At 37.5% G+C, this 16937-nt stretch overlaps 2 protein-coding genes across 3 annotated transcripts; one reads left to right on the forward strand and one right to left on the reverse strand.

The window, feature by feature from the left end:
- The first annotated feature begins 655 nt into the window (after positions 1 to 655).
- LOC18111153 (uncharacterized) lies at positions 656 to 4422 on the forward strand. Of its 2 annotated transcripts, XR_008058687.1 has the most exons (4): positions 656 to 850; positions 1005 to 1252; positions 3115 to 3948; positions 4123 to 4422. XR_008058687.1 is itself a non-coding variant. In XM_006389454.3 (3 exons), the coding sequence occupies exons 2-3, from the start codon at positions 1090 to 1092 to the stop codon at positions 3843 to 3845; spliced, it is 894 nt and encodes a 297-aa protein (XP_006389516.1). In that variant the 5' UTR covers positions 656 to 850; positions 1005 to 1089; the 3' UTR covers positions 3846 to 4422. The 2 variants fall into 2 exon arrangements, 1 of the variants encoding a protein (XP_006389516.1); XM_006389454.3 differs by having other exon boundaries at positions 3115 to 4422.
- A 338-nt stretch (positions 4423 to 4760) lies between these two features.
- LOC18111154 (stromal 70 kDa heat shock-related protein, chloroplastic) lies at positions 4761 to 8795 on the reverse strand. Its single transcript, XM_006389455.3, has 8 exons — positions 8127 to 8795; positions 7385 to 7637; positions 7134 to 7213; positions 6901 to 7043; positions 6717 to 6815; positions 6382 to 6571; positions 5822 to 6220; positions 4761 to 5415 (listed from the first exon to the last, which is right to left on the reverse strand). Exons 1-8 carry the CDS (start codon positions 8682 to 8684, stop codon positions 5017 to 5019), a joined length of 2121 nt encoding a protein of 706 aa, XP_006389517.1. The 5' UTR covers positions 8685 to 8795; the 3' UTR covers positions 4761 to 5016.
- Between the last annotated feature and the right edge of the window lie 8142 nt (positions 8796 to 16937).

The following is a 16937-nucleotide window of genomic DNA, read 5'->3' on the forward strand; positions in this document are numbered from 1 at the left end:
GGAGCCCAAGAATACATGGACAAGAGATCAACGCAAAAGGAAGATTATCGATCGATGATCTGAACCGACAACGAGAGGACGTGAAGAAATTAACAGAATAAAACGTTGAGGGAGGACATGATCGATCGAACTACTCGAGGACATGAAGAAACTGCATGACACTCAGAAGGAGGAGAACCATCTTCTTTAATTTCCGAGAAGTATATATTCTGTACTTAGGTCGTGAAATTAATTAGAGCTTGAAACCTTCAAATTACAGCACTGGGGTGCTATTAAGGAAATTAAGGACCAAATTGTAAGTTTTGACCTTCCTCTATTTTAATATATTTGAAATTCAAAACCGTTTGTTGATTTTTTTCAGGATTGTGGGCCAGAATGAGCTAGCGGACCATGGGCCCCATACTCCCAGCAGTGGGTCCCCGTTTTCTCCAGCTTTAAACCCTTTCCGGCTTTTCTGCCACGTAATCGGGAACTAAAGGGCCGTGGGGCCCACTCACATGCCCCAGAGGAGGCCCAGAACCAGAGGGACCATGGGCTGTGGACCTAATCTGAAACTGTTGAGTCTATATCTGCTAGACACGTGTCCTGCTGTTTGGGGGTTTTCACATTCCGACGTATGTAACTGATAGGACATGGGAGGATGTGTTCGTCCTCAGCCATTGACGTATTACTATTTTTGTGTTCTTCTAAATTACGTCACTGTCCTTTCAAATTAAAGAGTCTGCTTCTCGTCCTTTCAAATTAAAGAAAAATACAGCACTGGTGGAGAAAATTTGCCTGACAAAGAAGAGAAAAGATCACAAATAAAAAAGAAAGGCCTGAGAGAGAGAGAGAGAGAGGCAGACCTCTGGTGAGTGGTGAAGAAACAGAAATCACAAATAGACCTCTCGCTTTCTCTCTTCATTTTCCTTTCTAATTTTTTTTTTTTTTTAATTTTTTTAGGATTAGTTCCGATTTTTAATTTTATCAAATAAGCGAAAAAAATGATCTTTAATTTTTCGTAGATTCAAAGGAATTGAATTGGAATGAAGGAATCGTATTCTTATGGGTACTGAGTTAATGCGAACTCGGTGGAAGGAATAAAAAGACATGGCGGAGGAAGCTGGTTCTACTGCGTCGTCGCCGAGGAACAGAGTGAAGTTCTTGTGTAGCTATGGCGGAAACATCTTGCCGAGAGCCGTTGATGGCCACCTCAAGTACATCGGCGGTGAGACACGTGTCATTGCCATTCCTCGCGACATCACCTTCTCAGGTTTCCTACTCGTCCTCTTCTCTTCTTTTATTTCATTTTTAAAATTTTTTGAAGTAAAATAAATAAATTAATGCACTGTAATTAAATAGCCATGTTTAGTGACACGTGTCACGTGATAACATTAGCATCCTCCGTATGATACATGATGTAGCACGGTGGAATTGTACCTGCTGTGTAGATAATTACAAGAAAAGCAATACTCTTTGCAAATTGGGATGCCACACGATGGACATTCATCCTAACCGACTGATATTCTTCCTAACTGATTTAGAGGGTGATTGAGAACCATGGAGGGTTTTTTTAAAAGTGTGTTTTGTTTGTAAATATATTAAAATAATATTTTTTTTATTTTTAATACCAGCATATTAAAATGATCTGAAAACACTAAAAAATTAATTTAAAATAAAAAAATAGATTTTCATGAAAATTAGGTTCATTCTCATTATCAAACGAGCACTTAAATATGTGTGTTTTATTGCTTCGTATCAAACATGTATATCCAAAATTATTATCCAATGAATAATAAATAAAGTATCATAACCTAATCTAAATCCGAGTTAAAATATATAGTTTGGTGATGTTTTAAAATCCAAAATATTTAAACAACATTAAATTCTAAAAAGAATGTTATTTCTTCTTGTTTTGATATGAAATGAATGAGATGTAAAAAGATTATGGGTATATTTGAGAATGAAAATTGTGAATTTTTTACCTACATGGTTCATGAAGTATTTATACATAATGCTCCTTGTCCTTTTGTTTCGGGAGGGGGCTGGAAAGTCATTCTACCATTGTAGTATTAATGAGAGATAAATATCTCTTACACATGCATTAATAGGGTATAGATATCTTTGACATAAACATTAATGAAAAACAAATATCTCTTACACGTGATTAATGAGAGATAAATATCCCTGATATAAAATTTAATAAGGGAAATAAAAGTGATAGGTTATGGGAGACTCTTATGTACATTGAGTAGAATCCAAGCAAAATGATAAAGATTTGACAAAAAAACCTTTCAAGAAGAAAAGTGTTGAGCTCATGCCATAAAGTCAGACCTAAAGTCAGACCTAAAAGGAGTTAGGACGCTCCTCGAGCCTAAGAACATTTAGCAACGTGCTTGGGCTCAAGCGCAAGGTTGGAGACCATATGTGCTGGGCAAGGCGCCCAACCCCATGGGGGCCCTCGAGCACCACGCCCGACCCACGAGGGTGTTGGGTGTGGGCCCAATGTTTGGGCTCGGGTGTGTCGCCCTAAACCATGGGGTGTTGAGTTCAGGTGTGTTGTTCAAGCTCATTGGACATTGAACACACCTAGTGGTAGGTGTTGGGCATGGGCCTATCAATGAGACCCATAACTATGATGGGAGTCCAAACCATGCTTTTAAAATCCATTGAGGGTTTGGGTTGTTATTAAAACAGGCTTGAGCCAATTAAAAAGTTTTTAGGAGCAATATACTAAGGTGGAGTAAGCTTAGAAAATATAGTTTGTGGGAAAACAGGTAAGTGAAGTATATAGAGGAGCGAGTATATCCATGTTTCCGTGGTCCTATTAATAGCAAGGCCTAGTTCTACTACACTGAGTTACTAGCTAGTCTCAGCAGCAGCAGCTTTTATATCCGCTAGTATTACTAGGATTGTGATGGTGGTAGTTGTGGTGTACGGCTCTGGTTAGTTTATTTATTTGTTTGTTTTTCTTGTTATGTTTTCTCTGCAAAAATATTTCCGCTTTAACTGTTTCTGTTAATTTCTGTCAGAGTACATTGTTTGGTACGGTGACTTCTTTTGCATATTCTTCTGCTTATCTTATAGATGATCATGATATGGCTCTCTTAATATTGTCCTGTTTGTAACGTGCAGAGTTTACAAAGAAGCTTAGTGCAGAGTTCGAAGGAGACATGGTCCTGAAGTACCAGGTTATACCTGAAGAACTTGACGTTTTGGTGTCTGTAAAAAGTGACGAGGATCTGAAGCATATGCTTGATGAATATGACCGTCATGAAAGCGCAGGAACTCCAAAGTTCCGGGCCTTCTTGTTCCCTTCAAATCCTGCTGCAATAGAAAAAACTACTCCCATGGATCCCTGTGCACCAGAACAACGTTATCTGGATTCTATCAATGGTATGGTTCGTACAACTGCCAATTTTAAACTTCCCCCTATCAACGCAAACTGGTCCTCCTCCAGCGTCTCTGCTAGCTCCTCTCCGAAATGTACTTCTCCAGAAGGCAACACTTTTGATTCCGCGCCTCATGAACCCACCTGTGTGAATAACCATCTTGTTAGTAGAAAGCTATTGACTAGAGTCCATAGCTCTCCAAGTCTATGCAATCTGAACTCCCCCCACCACCAAAGCAATAACCTGAACAATCATCATCTTTATCAGCACCATCACCATTACTATCCACACAACCAGCAACACCATCCTCATGGTCACCAACCTTCAAGACCACCTCATGAACCTAACAGGCTATCACCATCATCACTGGGACGACCTGATTTTGGGAGAGCTCCTACTGGTATTGGCCTCCATCAATACTACTTCAGTAGACACAATTTTGGGGGTGGAAACTCCAGCAAAAAAGGGCACTAAGATGAGAGCCCTTCTTATGGGTTTAGGACAGCTGATAGATCAGGCAGTCTTCCCCAGAGCCCCGGTAATAGAATTGTGGAGTAGAGCATCGACGAAACATCAGGTTTGCTATCACGACTTGCTGTTTTGAGCTCCAAGATGATGCAAAATACATTTTTTCTTTATTTTCTATTTTCTTTATACATCAAATGTTAAAGACAGCACACAACTTTTGTTTCGGTGCCTGTAATGGCTGTGCAACTGTTACTGTCTGAAAAAATTCCAGAAATCTTTTCAGGAAATGAAGCTATAGTTACACATAAAGGGATGTTCTGTGGTACATTTCAAAGTAACACAGAGGAACTTGTGATTTCTGCTGTAAACCAGAGGAGCTGGATAAGTTTAGCTCATATACGTTGCTATAATGCAACTGGAGTAATTTAAATTATTTCATATTGTTTATTTTTTTTCATTCAACCATTAGAGTAGAAGATATGTAATACCTTCGTTGCATATTAATCAAACTTGTATAGTTTGTATAGTTCATTGGGTTGACCAGATAAAATTATAATTTAAAGTGAATTGATTTTAATATTGACTCCGTGGTTTTAATTTAAAGTTTAATTTAAATTACATTTTAATTTGAATTGATTTTAATATTGACTCAGTCAAATTTATCAAATCATACAATATTGTGTAAATGTGTGGCAGATTAAAATTATTGATCCGTCAACCACCGACCTAGATTAGATTTTAGATCAATTGCCATGCTGATTGGGACATTTCTTTTACAAGCAATGAGATTGTCTAACTAGAATTCCTTTACCATCAAGTTGCAAAAATAAAGTTAGAGTGGGCTAAAAAACCTTTGACCAGCATCTAAATCCAGATACCAGGAGGAGACTTGAACAACCGCATGCACACAGAGACCAACAATTTGTTACACTAAATCTGGGCAAATCATTAATAAACAAAAGTGCAGGGTCTATGCACCCAAAAATTTCTGGCTAGTAAAATATTGCTGTTGGTGTTTAATCCTCTATACTACTAGAAACAATCTGTTCTCAGTTCGATGTAGCAAAAATGTCTGGAAACTTGACTGCCTTTGCACCAGACCCAATCCCCACAAAATTTATTATACACATTTCAATGACATAGAAGGGGAAAAAACACAGCAAACAGTTCTGCCATCTCATTTGCTGTCTGTGAAATCTGCATCAATGACATCTCCATCAGGTCCCTTGCTTGATGAATCTGTGGGTCCAGCTTCACCGCCAGGGGCAGGGCCGGCACCGGGCGCTGCACCTGGTTGGTTGTAAAGGGATTGGCCAAGTTGCATGACTTCTTGATTGAGGGCAGTCATGGCATCTTTCATCACTTGAGTTGATCCACCTGCAATTGCATCCTTGAGCTCTTGGAGCTTTGCCTCAACCTTCTCTTTGACAGGGGCTGGAACCTTCTCCCCTAGCTCCTTAAGCTGCTTCTCAGTCTGGTAGACAACAGAATCTGCCTGGTTCTTTGTGTCAATGGCATCTCTCTTCTCCTTGTCTTCCTTTGCAAACTTATCAGCTTCGCTGACCATCCTCTCAACCTGCATAAAATTCACAAGTCAATATACCCTGTTCTACTATGAGAGCAATTGATCAGCTCTGATACTGCATTGGCTAAAGAGCCTGTCAGTTATTAGTTGGCGCACTTGTCCTATAAACAAGAGTATTTAGTTGGCGCACTTGTCCTATAAACAAGAGTATTTAGTTGGCGCACTTGTCCTATAAACAAGAGTATCATAGCATTCAGGCGTGTCTATAAACAAGAGTATCGTAGCAAGCACATTAACCTTGAAATTCCAATTTTAAAGAGCAGGTAGAATACGGAAGGAGCCAGCACCACAGCTCAAAACATGAAATGAAATTCCTATTTTTAACCAGAAGTTTATATGCACTCGTTAATGCAGTATCAAATGCTATCCAGATTGAATAGTTCAGGGACAGACATACCTCATCACTAGGTAAGGTGCTAGCACCAGTAATGGTGATGTCTTGCTTCTTCCCTGTGCCTTTGTCGATGGCAGTGACGGAGAGAATACCATTGGCATCAATGTCGAACTTCACTTCAATCTGAGGAACCCCTCTCGGAGCTGGTGGGATACCATCCAGGCGGAAGCTGCCAAGAGATTTGTTGTCCCTCACAAACTCTCTTTCACCCTGGAGAACATTGATTTCTACACTAGTCTGTCCATCAGCAGCAGTTGAGAACACCTCTGACTTGGAGGTTGGAAGAGTGGTGTTTCTTGGGATGATTTTTGTCATAACACCTCCTAGAGTTTCCAGACCAATAGATAATGGAGTCACATCCAGCAGCACAATGTCACTGACATCTCCAGACAAGACACCAGCCTAGAGATGAACCAGAGCAAAGATCAGTTCACAAGAAAATTTACCACGACTGCAGAGATTTTTCCCTATGCAAATATATACTGTCAATTTTAACCATGTAATTGAGACAGTAATCTTAAAAGGACAGCATGTCTTGTTTAAGATTAGGGAAGTAGCCTCACCTGAACTGCAGCACCTAGGGCAACAACTTCATCTGGATTGACAGTGACATTGGGGTCCTTCCCGGTCAACTTCTTTACAAGCCCCTGTACAGCTGGAATTCGTGTTGATCCACCGACAAGGATCACTTCATCTAGATCCTTAAAGGACAGTTTGGCATCCCTCAAGGAGTTCTCAACTGGGGTTTTAAGCCTGGTGGAAAGAACAAAATCAGTAGCTTAGGATGCCACATTTCTTACAGCCATGAGCTCGCACCACCAAAGCATTCAAAGCAAAGACAAAAATGCAGATGATGGCTTGATGCACACAAGCTGATTCCAACAGCTAAATAAAATACCTGTCAAGCAGATCAGAGCATAACTCCTCAAACTTGGCCCTTGTCAGGGTGGTCTCAATGTGCTTGGGGCCATCTGCAGTAGCAGTGATGAAAGGCAAACTGCAGAAGAAGAGAAGGTTTTATCAGTTGAAATTTATAGCATTTGAGAGAAAGAGAGAGAAGTCTACATGCACAAAACAAGTACCTGATGTTTGTCTGAGTCAAAGAAGACAGCTCCATCTTAGCTTTCTCAGCTGTCTCAGTTAGCCGCTGAAGTGCTTGTTTATCTTTCAAGAGATCAATACCTTCATCTCTCTTAAAGTCACCAGCAAGCCAATCAACAACTCTCTGCATAGAAAAAATCAAGCAGTTAACTCACTTGGAACTAAATCAACAGAAGTGTAATGAACTTTTGCAACAAAGAAGAGCAGGTCCAACCTTGTCAAAATCATCACCACCCAAATGTGTATCTCCTGAAGTAGAAAGCACTTCGAAGACTCCATCACCAACCTCCAGCACTACATAGAAAAAAGAGGATGTTCAGTTTGTGTCTTCGATGTTCCCTTCTTCTTTTTTTGACAGGGGCAGAAAACAAAAAAAAAGCTTTCATAATCTTTTATTTCACAATCACAACAATACCACTAATGTTTTTTGCACTTTGCAATTAATGACCTGCAACAATAAAATACCTGAAACATCAAAAGTACCACCACCAAGGTCAAATACTAGAATGGTTTCATTGTTCTTCCTTTCAAATCCATATGCTAATGATGCAGCAGTCGGTTCATTGATGATTCGAAGAACCTCCAGGCCAGCAATGCGGCCAGCATCCTTTGTTGCTGTCCTTTGGGAATCGTTGAAGTAAGCAGGCACGGTAACAACTGCTTTGGTCACTTTGTCATTCAAAAACTTTGAAGCATCATCCACAAGCTTTCTCAAAACCTAAATTTACACAAGTAAAAACACAATATAAGATAATTGAAACAACCAACGATGACAATGTGGAAAGAAAATACTTGAGCTAGGAGCTCATTATCCAAAACCTAACAAGCATGGTACATCAATATTAAAGTTTATTCCGCCATGCATCCCCGAAGATAAAAAAAAAAAAGGGCTAAACATTTAGTTGCCACTAAACCCTAACACCAACATAGCATACAGCTAGATTACAAGGTTAATTACTAATGCAATTACACTTTGAAGCATTCAAGCTTCCACAAACACGAAAGACTTCCTATTTTCCAACCCCAAATCAACTAAAAACAAACACAAATACACCAAAAGCCAATCCAACTTATACCCATCAAAGAAACATTCCTAAGCACCAAAAATTCAACCAAAAAAACTAACCATTCAAGTATCAGGAAAAACAACAGACCCATAATTCCAAATTCAATAAAAAAAGAGTCAGAGAAAGCAATCTCAGCATACCTGAGCTGAAATCTCCTCAGCAGCAAACTGTTTCCCAATAGCAGGACACTCCAATTTCACATTTCCATTCTCATCCCTCACAACCCTATACGAAACTTGTTTAGACTCCTCATCTACTTCACTCATCTTCCTCCCAATAAACCTCTTCACCGAAAAGAAGGTGTTTTCCGGGTTCACCACCGCCTGCCTTTTTGCAATCTGCCCCACGAGCCTATCCCCATTTTTTGTATACGCCACAACCGATGGCGTAGTCCTCTGCCCCTCCGCGTTTGTAACTATCGTGGGTTTCCCTCCTTCCATCGCCGCCACCGCCGAATTGGTGGTCCCCAGATCAATCCCAACTACTTTCTCATTCACTACCCTAACGGGGCCTGTACTATACCTTCTTCTTGAAGTATTATTTGTATGTTTTAAGGAAGTAGCTGTGGTTCCTCTAAGGTTCTGACCAAAGAATACTGATGATCTTGGCGCAAAAGAAAACCTGGGTTTTATCGAAGATGTTCCACCAATTCCGCCGCCGCCGCCAAGAACGTGAATCTGGGCAGTTGAAGAAGCCATTTTACTCTGATTATCTCTTGGAAATGAACCGAAAAGGTTGAAAGAGAAGGAGAGGCAAAACCCTAAGGAGGTGTTGATATGTGTGGTTTGCAGAGGATAAGAGAAGGGGAAGGGAGGGTTGGGTTTTGGGCTTATAGAGAAAGCAGGGCCGGGGTTAGGTGGTGACACGTGGCATGTTCTAGAATGATCTAGGGCTGCCCGTTTGTGTGTTCAAGGGCAGTGATGATGGTCGTTGAATTGAGGGTCTAGCATGGGACCCCGCTGCCCCTGCCCGGATAATCATTGAGGTAGTTCGGTAGTGTTTGTTTTTTTATTTATTTTTGAGAAATTTTAAATTTTATTTTATTTTAAATTATTTTGGATAATTTAACATGTTAATTTTATTACAATTTTAAACACTTTACTTAGTTGGTGAACTTTCTCAGCTCAGTATATTAATTTAAAAAATTTAAGATCTAAAATTTAATTTGAAAAACCTTACTTAGTACGCTGATCTAAAAAATCTAAAATTCAATTACAAGTGTTTTTTATTTTTTATTGAACTAAATAAGATTTTAAATTGATAAAATCTGATTGACTCATTTAAGTTTTTTTATTTAAATCTCATATAAAATCGATCTAGTTAGTATCATGAAAAAATAAAACGAAACGACACTGTTCTATTTTTAAAAAAAAAAACATTTATCATGATCTTGTTGCAGCAACTGCTTTTAGCATTCAAGTCTGGTGATAGAGCGTTTGAGCGTGTCTGAGTGTGATTGTGATTGTTTTTTAAAGTACTTTTCACTCATAAATATATCAAAATAATATATTTTTTTATTTTTAAAAAATTATTTTTGACATCAACACATCAAAATAATATGAAAACACTAAAAAATATATTAATTTGAAGCAAAGAAAAACATAAAAAATTATCAGATTTTTTCAAAAACGTTTTTGAAACACAAAAACAAACAGGGCCGAATGTTACTTGACACCTCCTTTATGAACCACCACTAGGCAATATCAAGTTGAGGAGATTACTCATTTATTTAATTTTTTGTTTTCGTATTTAAAAAAAATATTTTTTTTATTTTTTATTTCAATTTTTTTTATATTTTTAAGTTTGATATCTTAATATAAAAAATAATTTTTTTAAAAAATACTGTTTTTATAATTTTTGAGCAAAAATTACTTTAAAAAACAATCACTGCTAGACTCTCAAATATTCTCTTAAAGCGTGTTTGAGAGTGTGGTAGCGATTATTCTTTAAAATGTCTTTTTTTTATCTATAAATGTATTAAAATAATATTTTTATTATTTTTTAAAAATTATTTTTTACACCAAATATATATATATATAGATAAAAAAAAAAGCAGAGTATTATAAGCACAGATATAAGTAGATATAAGCAGAGTATTCAGTACGTGGCGTTGTTATACCTAAGAATGATCTAAAAGATCGGGTCACAGGTTTCCAGCCTATATACTGATTTTATAGAAGAACAAGAACAAAGAAAAGCGGAATATATACAGATTTCTGATGCGAATGATCAAGGCAAGACCAACAATGTCAGGATCCTTGATCAAACACAGAGCACACTTAAATATAACAAGAATAAAAAAGAACAAGAACAGATATAACAAAAATGCAGATAAAAATAAGATTAGCTTACTTAAATTTGTAACGAAAATTAATACAGGAGATATTGGTTATAGAGGAGAATGGAGATGGGTTACAGATATGAGTTACAGGGGAGAGTAAAATTTTCTGGGGAAAAATTGGTCTGTCCTTTGTGGATCTTGAAGTGGCCTTTTATAGACGAATTGGCAAGGAAGGGGCCAAACTGTCCTGATGAAAAAGCTCTTCAGCACCCATGTGAACCCATGTGGTATTGTCTGTCTTAATTGGATGATGACAAAATAGAAATTGTCCATGTTTTTGGTGAAGCTTCCTTTGTTGTCGTCTTGCTACCGACACTTGATTTGTTGGTTTGTAATAGCAGGTAACATTTGTAGAAAAAGGCCTAAAACAGATGGGCCTAAAGACAAAAGGACTCAAAACATATGAGTCTAAAAAGAAATGGGCGCTAAACAGATGAGCCTAAAAAGGCCTAAAATACTTTTTTTTTAACGTCGCTTGATAGATGGCAGGATACCAAAACAGTCATCTTCATTATCATTGCCAAGGGAAATGGCAGGAGATGTCGAGCCAGATGAGCTGGATTGGGACAAGACCGTTTCCGGGTCTTGGCTTTGTATAATTCCTTGTACTATTTGTAGGTATTCTTCCTCAGTTCTAGCAGAGGCAAGGAGAGCTGCTGTTTGAGCCTTTCAGGCTAAAAACTTTGATCGAGGATGAGGATCAATGATGGGAGCTGTTTGATGTTTTTGTAACCATTTTGTAACAACTAATTTTGAACTTTTGGACTCAGCTGCAAAGGAATCCCACCACTTGATTTTGAATTTGCGAACAAGTATTGGATGTCCATTTTGTAGATTATAATCATAGAACCATGAATATATCTACGGAACAAAAAATTTTGTACAGAAGATAAGGAGGGAAGAAAACTTTCTTTCAGAAGGAGCTGGTTGGAAATTATTTTTGAAATATAGATAACCATTTTCAATTAAAGGATGCTCTTTAAGGTAGTCAACATGACAACCATAAAAGTCCCATCATTGAAGGACAGAGGGGGAGATTTGTAGTATTCATGGTACTGTGGAAGTAGAAAAGCCAAGAATGGCTATGATGTTGATTTTGGATGAAGAAGGCATTAAACCATGCCTGTTGGTAATCCTAATATGTGTAGGTAGTATTGAAGTCTTGGGGGCTTATTCGGTAGTGCATGAGGAAGGAGAGAGGTTGATGCAAGGGTTGCCCCCAATCTTTAGGGTGGATGACTTTGTGAATAATGCATGTAGAGTATGCCGGTTCAATGTGATCAGAATGTAGTTTGAAGTGTTTGAATTTGACAGAATCGGTAATTTCAAGGATGGTTGCATAATAGGACTGTGGTTGAGCTAGATTCCAAGGTTTGTAGTACCATTTTGGAGGGAAATTTTTTGAAGCAGCAATGGAAGGGTTTTCATGGTAAAATCCTTCTTCCATAGTTAAAATATTTTGGAAAGTAGTTTTGAAAATATATTTGGATTTGATTTTTAGAAAACTGGTTTGTTGTAAGGAAAGGAAGAGTTTTAAAGATGAAATGCCTCCTTGGGGTTTTGAAAGTGATTTGGAAATACTACTTGTTTGAGATACGGAGTCACTGGAGGCTTGTTGGGACACTTTTTGCAATGCCAGGAGTAATTCTGGCAATTTGGATATAGTGTCAACCCAATGTTAAACTACGTCTGTTTGTACCTATGGTGGTTTTGTAGCTTCTTCGTCTTCAATAACTGCCTCATACCAAGATTTGATAGGTTTGGCGGCTAGGATGGCTGAAAACATGAGTTTTGTAGAAGGCTTGGGGCTTTTTGGTTTTGTAGGTTGTGTTTGAGGGGTTTTTCCCTTATCTTTGGCTTTTGCTTTAGGAGGCATCAGGACCTGTTTTGAAGGAATTCTCGAGTTAGGAAATCAGGGATGGAATTTGATTCTCCTTTAATGTAAACAATATCGAAATAAAAAATACTTAAAATGGCTTACCATCGGACAAAAATATGTTTGGAAGCAAGATTTTGGATATCTTTTTGGAGAACTTCTTTTGCAGATTTGCAATCCACACGTAAGAGAAATTTTTGATTTAATAAATCACTTTGAAATTTTGTAATACAAAGAACAATTGAAAGGATCTTCTTTTTTATAGTAGAGTAATTTTTCTGGCAGTCATTCCAGTGGGCAGATGTATACTGGAGTATTTGTTCTTTGTTATTTTGTAGCTGTTTAAGAATCCCACCATACCCTAGGTCAGAGGCGTCAGTCTCTAGAATCTTAGGAGCTAAAGGGTTAGTAAATGGAGGAGAGGAATAGTTTGGACCTGTTTCTTAATCTGTTTGACGAGGTTGGTATGGAGGTCAGACCAAGGAATGGGGTTGGTTTTTAATCTGTCATGTAAAGGTTTGGATAGACGACTAATATTGGGATAGTAGTCCAAAACATAATTAAAGCTGCTTAAAAATCTTTGCAATTGGGTTTTATCAGTGATTTTGTCAGGAAACTTATTAGTAAAGTTTAAAGATCTCTCTATTGGTGTTACGGTACCTTGGCAGATGTAATGACCTAGGAAACGGACACGAGTTTGAAAAAGAGAAATTTTTATTTTAGAAACAACTAAACCATTTTGCTTGGCAGTATGGAAGAAGGTATGTAGATGCTTGAAATGTTGTTCTATGGAATGTGAAAAAATGAGCACGTCATCGATGTAAACAATGCAGAATTTTGAATGTGCATTGAATATGTCATTCATGATGCGTTGAAATTCGGAGGGTGCATTTTTTAAGCCAAATGGCACTACATTCCATTCGTATTGGTCAAAAGGAACTGTAAAAGCAGTTTTGTATCTATCTTTGGGATCAATCTAGATTTGCCAAAGTCCAGATTTCATGTCAAACTTTGAAAATATGAATGCGGAGTGCAATTTTTGTAATAAATCTTTTTTTGTTGGGGATTGGATACCTGATCCATTTTAAAGCAGAATTTAGAGGTTTGTAGTTGATCACAAGTCTTGGTGTGCCCCTTTCGATTTCAGAATTTTTATTAACATAAAAGGCCGCACACGACCAGGGTGATCGAGACTTTTAGATAAGACCTTTAGACTCGAGATCGCGGATTTCAAGTCTGCAATGTTGTTCTAAATCAACATTCATTTGTATAGGTCTTGCTTTTGTAGGTATGAGTTTTTCTGAAAATGTATCTTCATAAGGAAGATCAACGATGTGTTATTTTCGCTTCCAGAAAGCATTAAGTAAGTCTGAACATATCTATTGTTCAATCTTATTTTGGAAATCAATGATTTTCTTTTGTAAATCAGAACTTTGTAATTGTTTGTTAATACGACAAAAAGAAACATGGTTTTGTAAATCATGTAGATGAAATTATTTCCCATGAATCAGTGCATTGATATGATAGGTATGTATGGAACATGCTTTAATCAAATTTAAATTTCTAGTCTTAGATTTTTCTAAGAATGGAAAAATAAGTTTGGTATTGTTGATTTTGAAAGTAATACAATTATGATGTGCTTGATATGGAGTAATCATGTCAATGAATGGAGTGCCAAGAATGATGGTATAATTGATGTCTTTTGTAACAACAAAAAATGTTTTAAGAGAAATGCTTTTGTTGAAAACGGAGGCTTGAGTTTTTCCTGCAATATGTAATTTGGAATTATTAGCAGTAAAGAGTTTTTCAGAGGTATTTTGTAAAAATCTTTTTGGAACCATGCCTTCTTTGATACAGTTTAAATCTGCACCTGTGTCAAATAAGACAATAGTGTCAAGCTTGAAATCTTCTGAGAAAACAAGATGAATTCTAATTAAATATTTCTTGGAAGATATTTGCGTTAGTACGTTTAAAAAATCATCTGGAATATGCTCAATACTTGTAAGTGTATGTGGTAATGCATGAGATTCAATGGTTTGATCTTCTGTATCAGACTGGCTTTCAATTTTGGACAGAAGGTGTTGTAATATGGTAGAGTCTTTCTGTTAGGCCTGTTTGAGGGTTTGCAATTCGGATTTGAGGGTTTTGATTTCAGAATGTAATTTTGGAATGGTGACTGTGGTTTTGGATTTCTTTTTGCCAAGGATCTTTGTAAGGTCATAAGTATTGGTGCTGGTAGAAGGTAATATAGAACGGTTAGGCGGGGGTTGCTCCGGTTGGCTAAAGTCTTTCAATAATTTATCCAAATAGGTTTTTTGAAGTTGAGGATCATCAAGTCGTTTGATAGCCTCAAGAATGAATTCTTGATCTTGGGTCAAGACGTTGATTTGTTTAGAATTTGTAAAGGCATCTGACGTAGCACTGGTGGTTGCTATTTCATCGATTTGAAATTCTTCTTCAGAAGTGTCTGAAGGAGAGTGGTCAGTGTCTGTAGCCTCAATGTAGAGATTTTGTATTTGGTTGATGGTATCTTCGTTTATTTGGAGTTCATGAAGTTTGGTATTGACCTTGCAGAAACGGGATGTATGTCCTTTCTGGTTACATTTATAACAGGTAATGTTTTTGGGGTCAAATTTTGTTTTGGGTTTCGACTGGAAAGGTTTATGGGGCATGGTAATTTTGTAGGGCTTTTTGTAGTAAAGTTGATCTGGTTTAGAATAGAATTGTTGTCGGTTTTTATGTACTGATCGTCTATAAGGAGATCTCTGGCTCGAATATTTTTTGGGTTGTGAACAGTTTCCATCGCAGGAGGGTTTTTTGGTGGAAAGGTCGAACTGGTGGCAGAAACTACCAAGTTCTTGTTTGGTACGTTTCATTTCCCACTTTAGGTGCTTCTGGAGTTTAAGATCCTGACAAATTTTAAGACCTTCCTTTTGAGTAAAGCTTACAAGTTCACCATAAGTGAGCTGGTCATATGGTATGGTTTTTGTTGTAAAGGTATCTTTGATTTTGTTTATAACCTTTTCTTCTAAGAGAATAGGTAGTCCTGCAAGGAATTTTTCTTTCCAAAAGGGTTGGTTTGAATCTTCCCTAAGCATGACACGGGTAAGGAAGGTGTTTTTGTACCATTGAAAGTCACTTAGCTTCTTACATCTAAGGTTGGAAAGGAGTTCAACATTTTTGTCTTTCAAATGGGAAGGGTCTCCAATAAAATATAAGGAAATTGTAATAATAAGGGTTGACACAACGTCTTGGATAGTGTTTCCGGATGGGTCAAAGATGGGTGTTTGGTCCTCATATGTTTGGAAGGAGTTTAGGATATATAGGTGATCGGTTTCAGTGAGATGGTAATCCCACCATCCTTTTAACTGGCCAGAGAAACCAACAATAAGGAGCTCAGCAATAGCTTTATATGGGGTTCCTGTCTGGGTTTTGTAGGCATTGGCTGCCATAGTCATTTGTTGGAGGGTGTTGAGGATATTATATTCGGACATTCCATCTATATTCCATTCATAGAGGGAAGAGGCATTATATTTGTGTTGAGTAAGGATAGTTGGTTCAGTAGTTATGGAAATGTCTGGGGCAATGGTTGTTTTGGGAGTTTGCCAGGTAAGTCTGTTTAGGGTAGGAGGTTGGTTTGGAGAAGTACCTTCATCATAAGACTCCCCGAGGCCATTTTGTAAAGTGTTGACCTGATTTGTGGAGGTAGAAGGGTTGGTTATTTGTGGTGTGTCTGGGACAGTTAAAGACGAACTGTCAAGGTGTTGTAGATGTGTTTTAATAGCTCTAAGAAAATCTGTTTGGTTTTCTTGGATTTGTGTTTGGCTGGTTTTTGTAATTTGGTAAGGTTTGAAGACTGAGTTTTTTAGTTTTAAGTCAGTTGAGGTTTTAATGCCAACTGAACTTGTAGTAGTTCTTTGTATTTGTTTCTCTAGTCGTGTAAGTTGCTTTCCCAATGTATTAAGGTTGGTGTTTGTAAAGTTGTTTTGGTTAATGATGTGTTTTGTATTGGAAAGGGCGTCATCAGTAGATATTTTGTAAGGAGCTGCCTCGACAGTCTGGTTATTGTGGGTTATCTGGATATTTCTCAAAGGTGGATGTTCAGATTCAACTGCAGGTCCACTGGTGAGGTTCCATACAGGGGTTTTTGACCTTGATGTGACCGGGCATGCATGTTTAATGGATGCAAAAGGATATGGAATGTGATGCTTAGATGCATAATATAATTCAAACCAATCAAAAAATAGAATCTGTATTTTGTGTAACTCAATGAAATTATAAAATTGTTTTTGTATTTCACTTCTGTGTTCGAGAAAGTTTTGAAAAAACCAAATTCATTTTGTAGAGTTACAGGTCGAATAAAAATCCTTTTTGAAAAGAGTTTTGTGAAGAACAAAATGTTTCTCTGAAGTCAAAACATTCAGCTCATTTTGGATATTTTCAGTAATAGCTGAAAAGGTTGGTGAAGTTGGAGGAGATGGTTGATCAAGGTTTGTAAAGACAGGTTTTGGTATATTTGTAGTATAGTCTGCATTTTGGAAACTAGGAGAAGGGATATCGAATGTAGATTTTCTTAGAAGGTTTTTGTGATAAGGGATATTGATAACAGAAGGGATTTTGGAAATTCTTCCCAGATCTATTGTACTGGAAGAGGAAGAGGCTTCTGAGAATCTGGAACTTGTAGAGTGTCGGTGGAAAGATAGTTTGACTTTTCCATCTGTGTATTGGGTAATA

This window comes from Populus trichocarpa, chromosome 3 (assembly GCF_000002775.5).
Source record: "Populus trichocarpa isolate Nisqually-1 chromosome 3, P.trichocarpa_v4.1, whole genome shotgun sequence".
Lineage (NCBI taxonomy): Eukaryota > Viridiplantae > Streptophyta > Magnoliopsida > Malpighiales > Salicaceae > Populus > Populus trichocarpa.

What these genes read in the sequence shown, in the direction of transcription:
- LOC18111153 (XM_006389454.3), top strand. Translation starts at nt 1,090, where the DNA reads ATGGCGGAGGAAGCTGGTTCTACTGCGTCGTCGCCGAGGAACAGAGTG. An exon ending in TCGCGACATCACCTTCTCAG is followed by an intron (nt 1,253 to 3,114) that starts GTTTCCTACTCG and finishes TGTAACGTGCAG; the next exon opens with AGTTTACAAAGAAGCTTAGT.
- LOC18111154 (XM_006389455.3), bottom strand. Translation starts at nt 8,684, where the DNA reads ATGGCTTCTTCAACTGCCCAGATTCACGTTCTTGGCGGCGGCGGCGGA. An exon ending in TGCTCTGATCTGCTTGACAG is followed by an intron (nt 6,572 to 6,716) that starts GTATTTTATTTA and finishes TCTTTCCACCAG; the next exon opens with GCTTAAAACCCCAGTTGAGA. An exon ending in CCCTAGGTGCTGCAGTTCAG is followed by an intron (nt 6,221 to 6,381) that starts GTGAGGCTACTT and finishes GTTCATCTCTAG; the next exon opens with GCTGGTGTCTTGTCTGGAGA.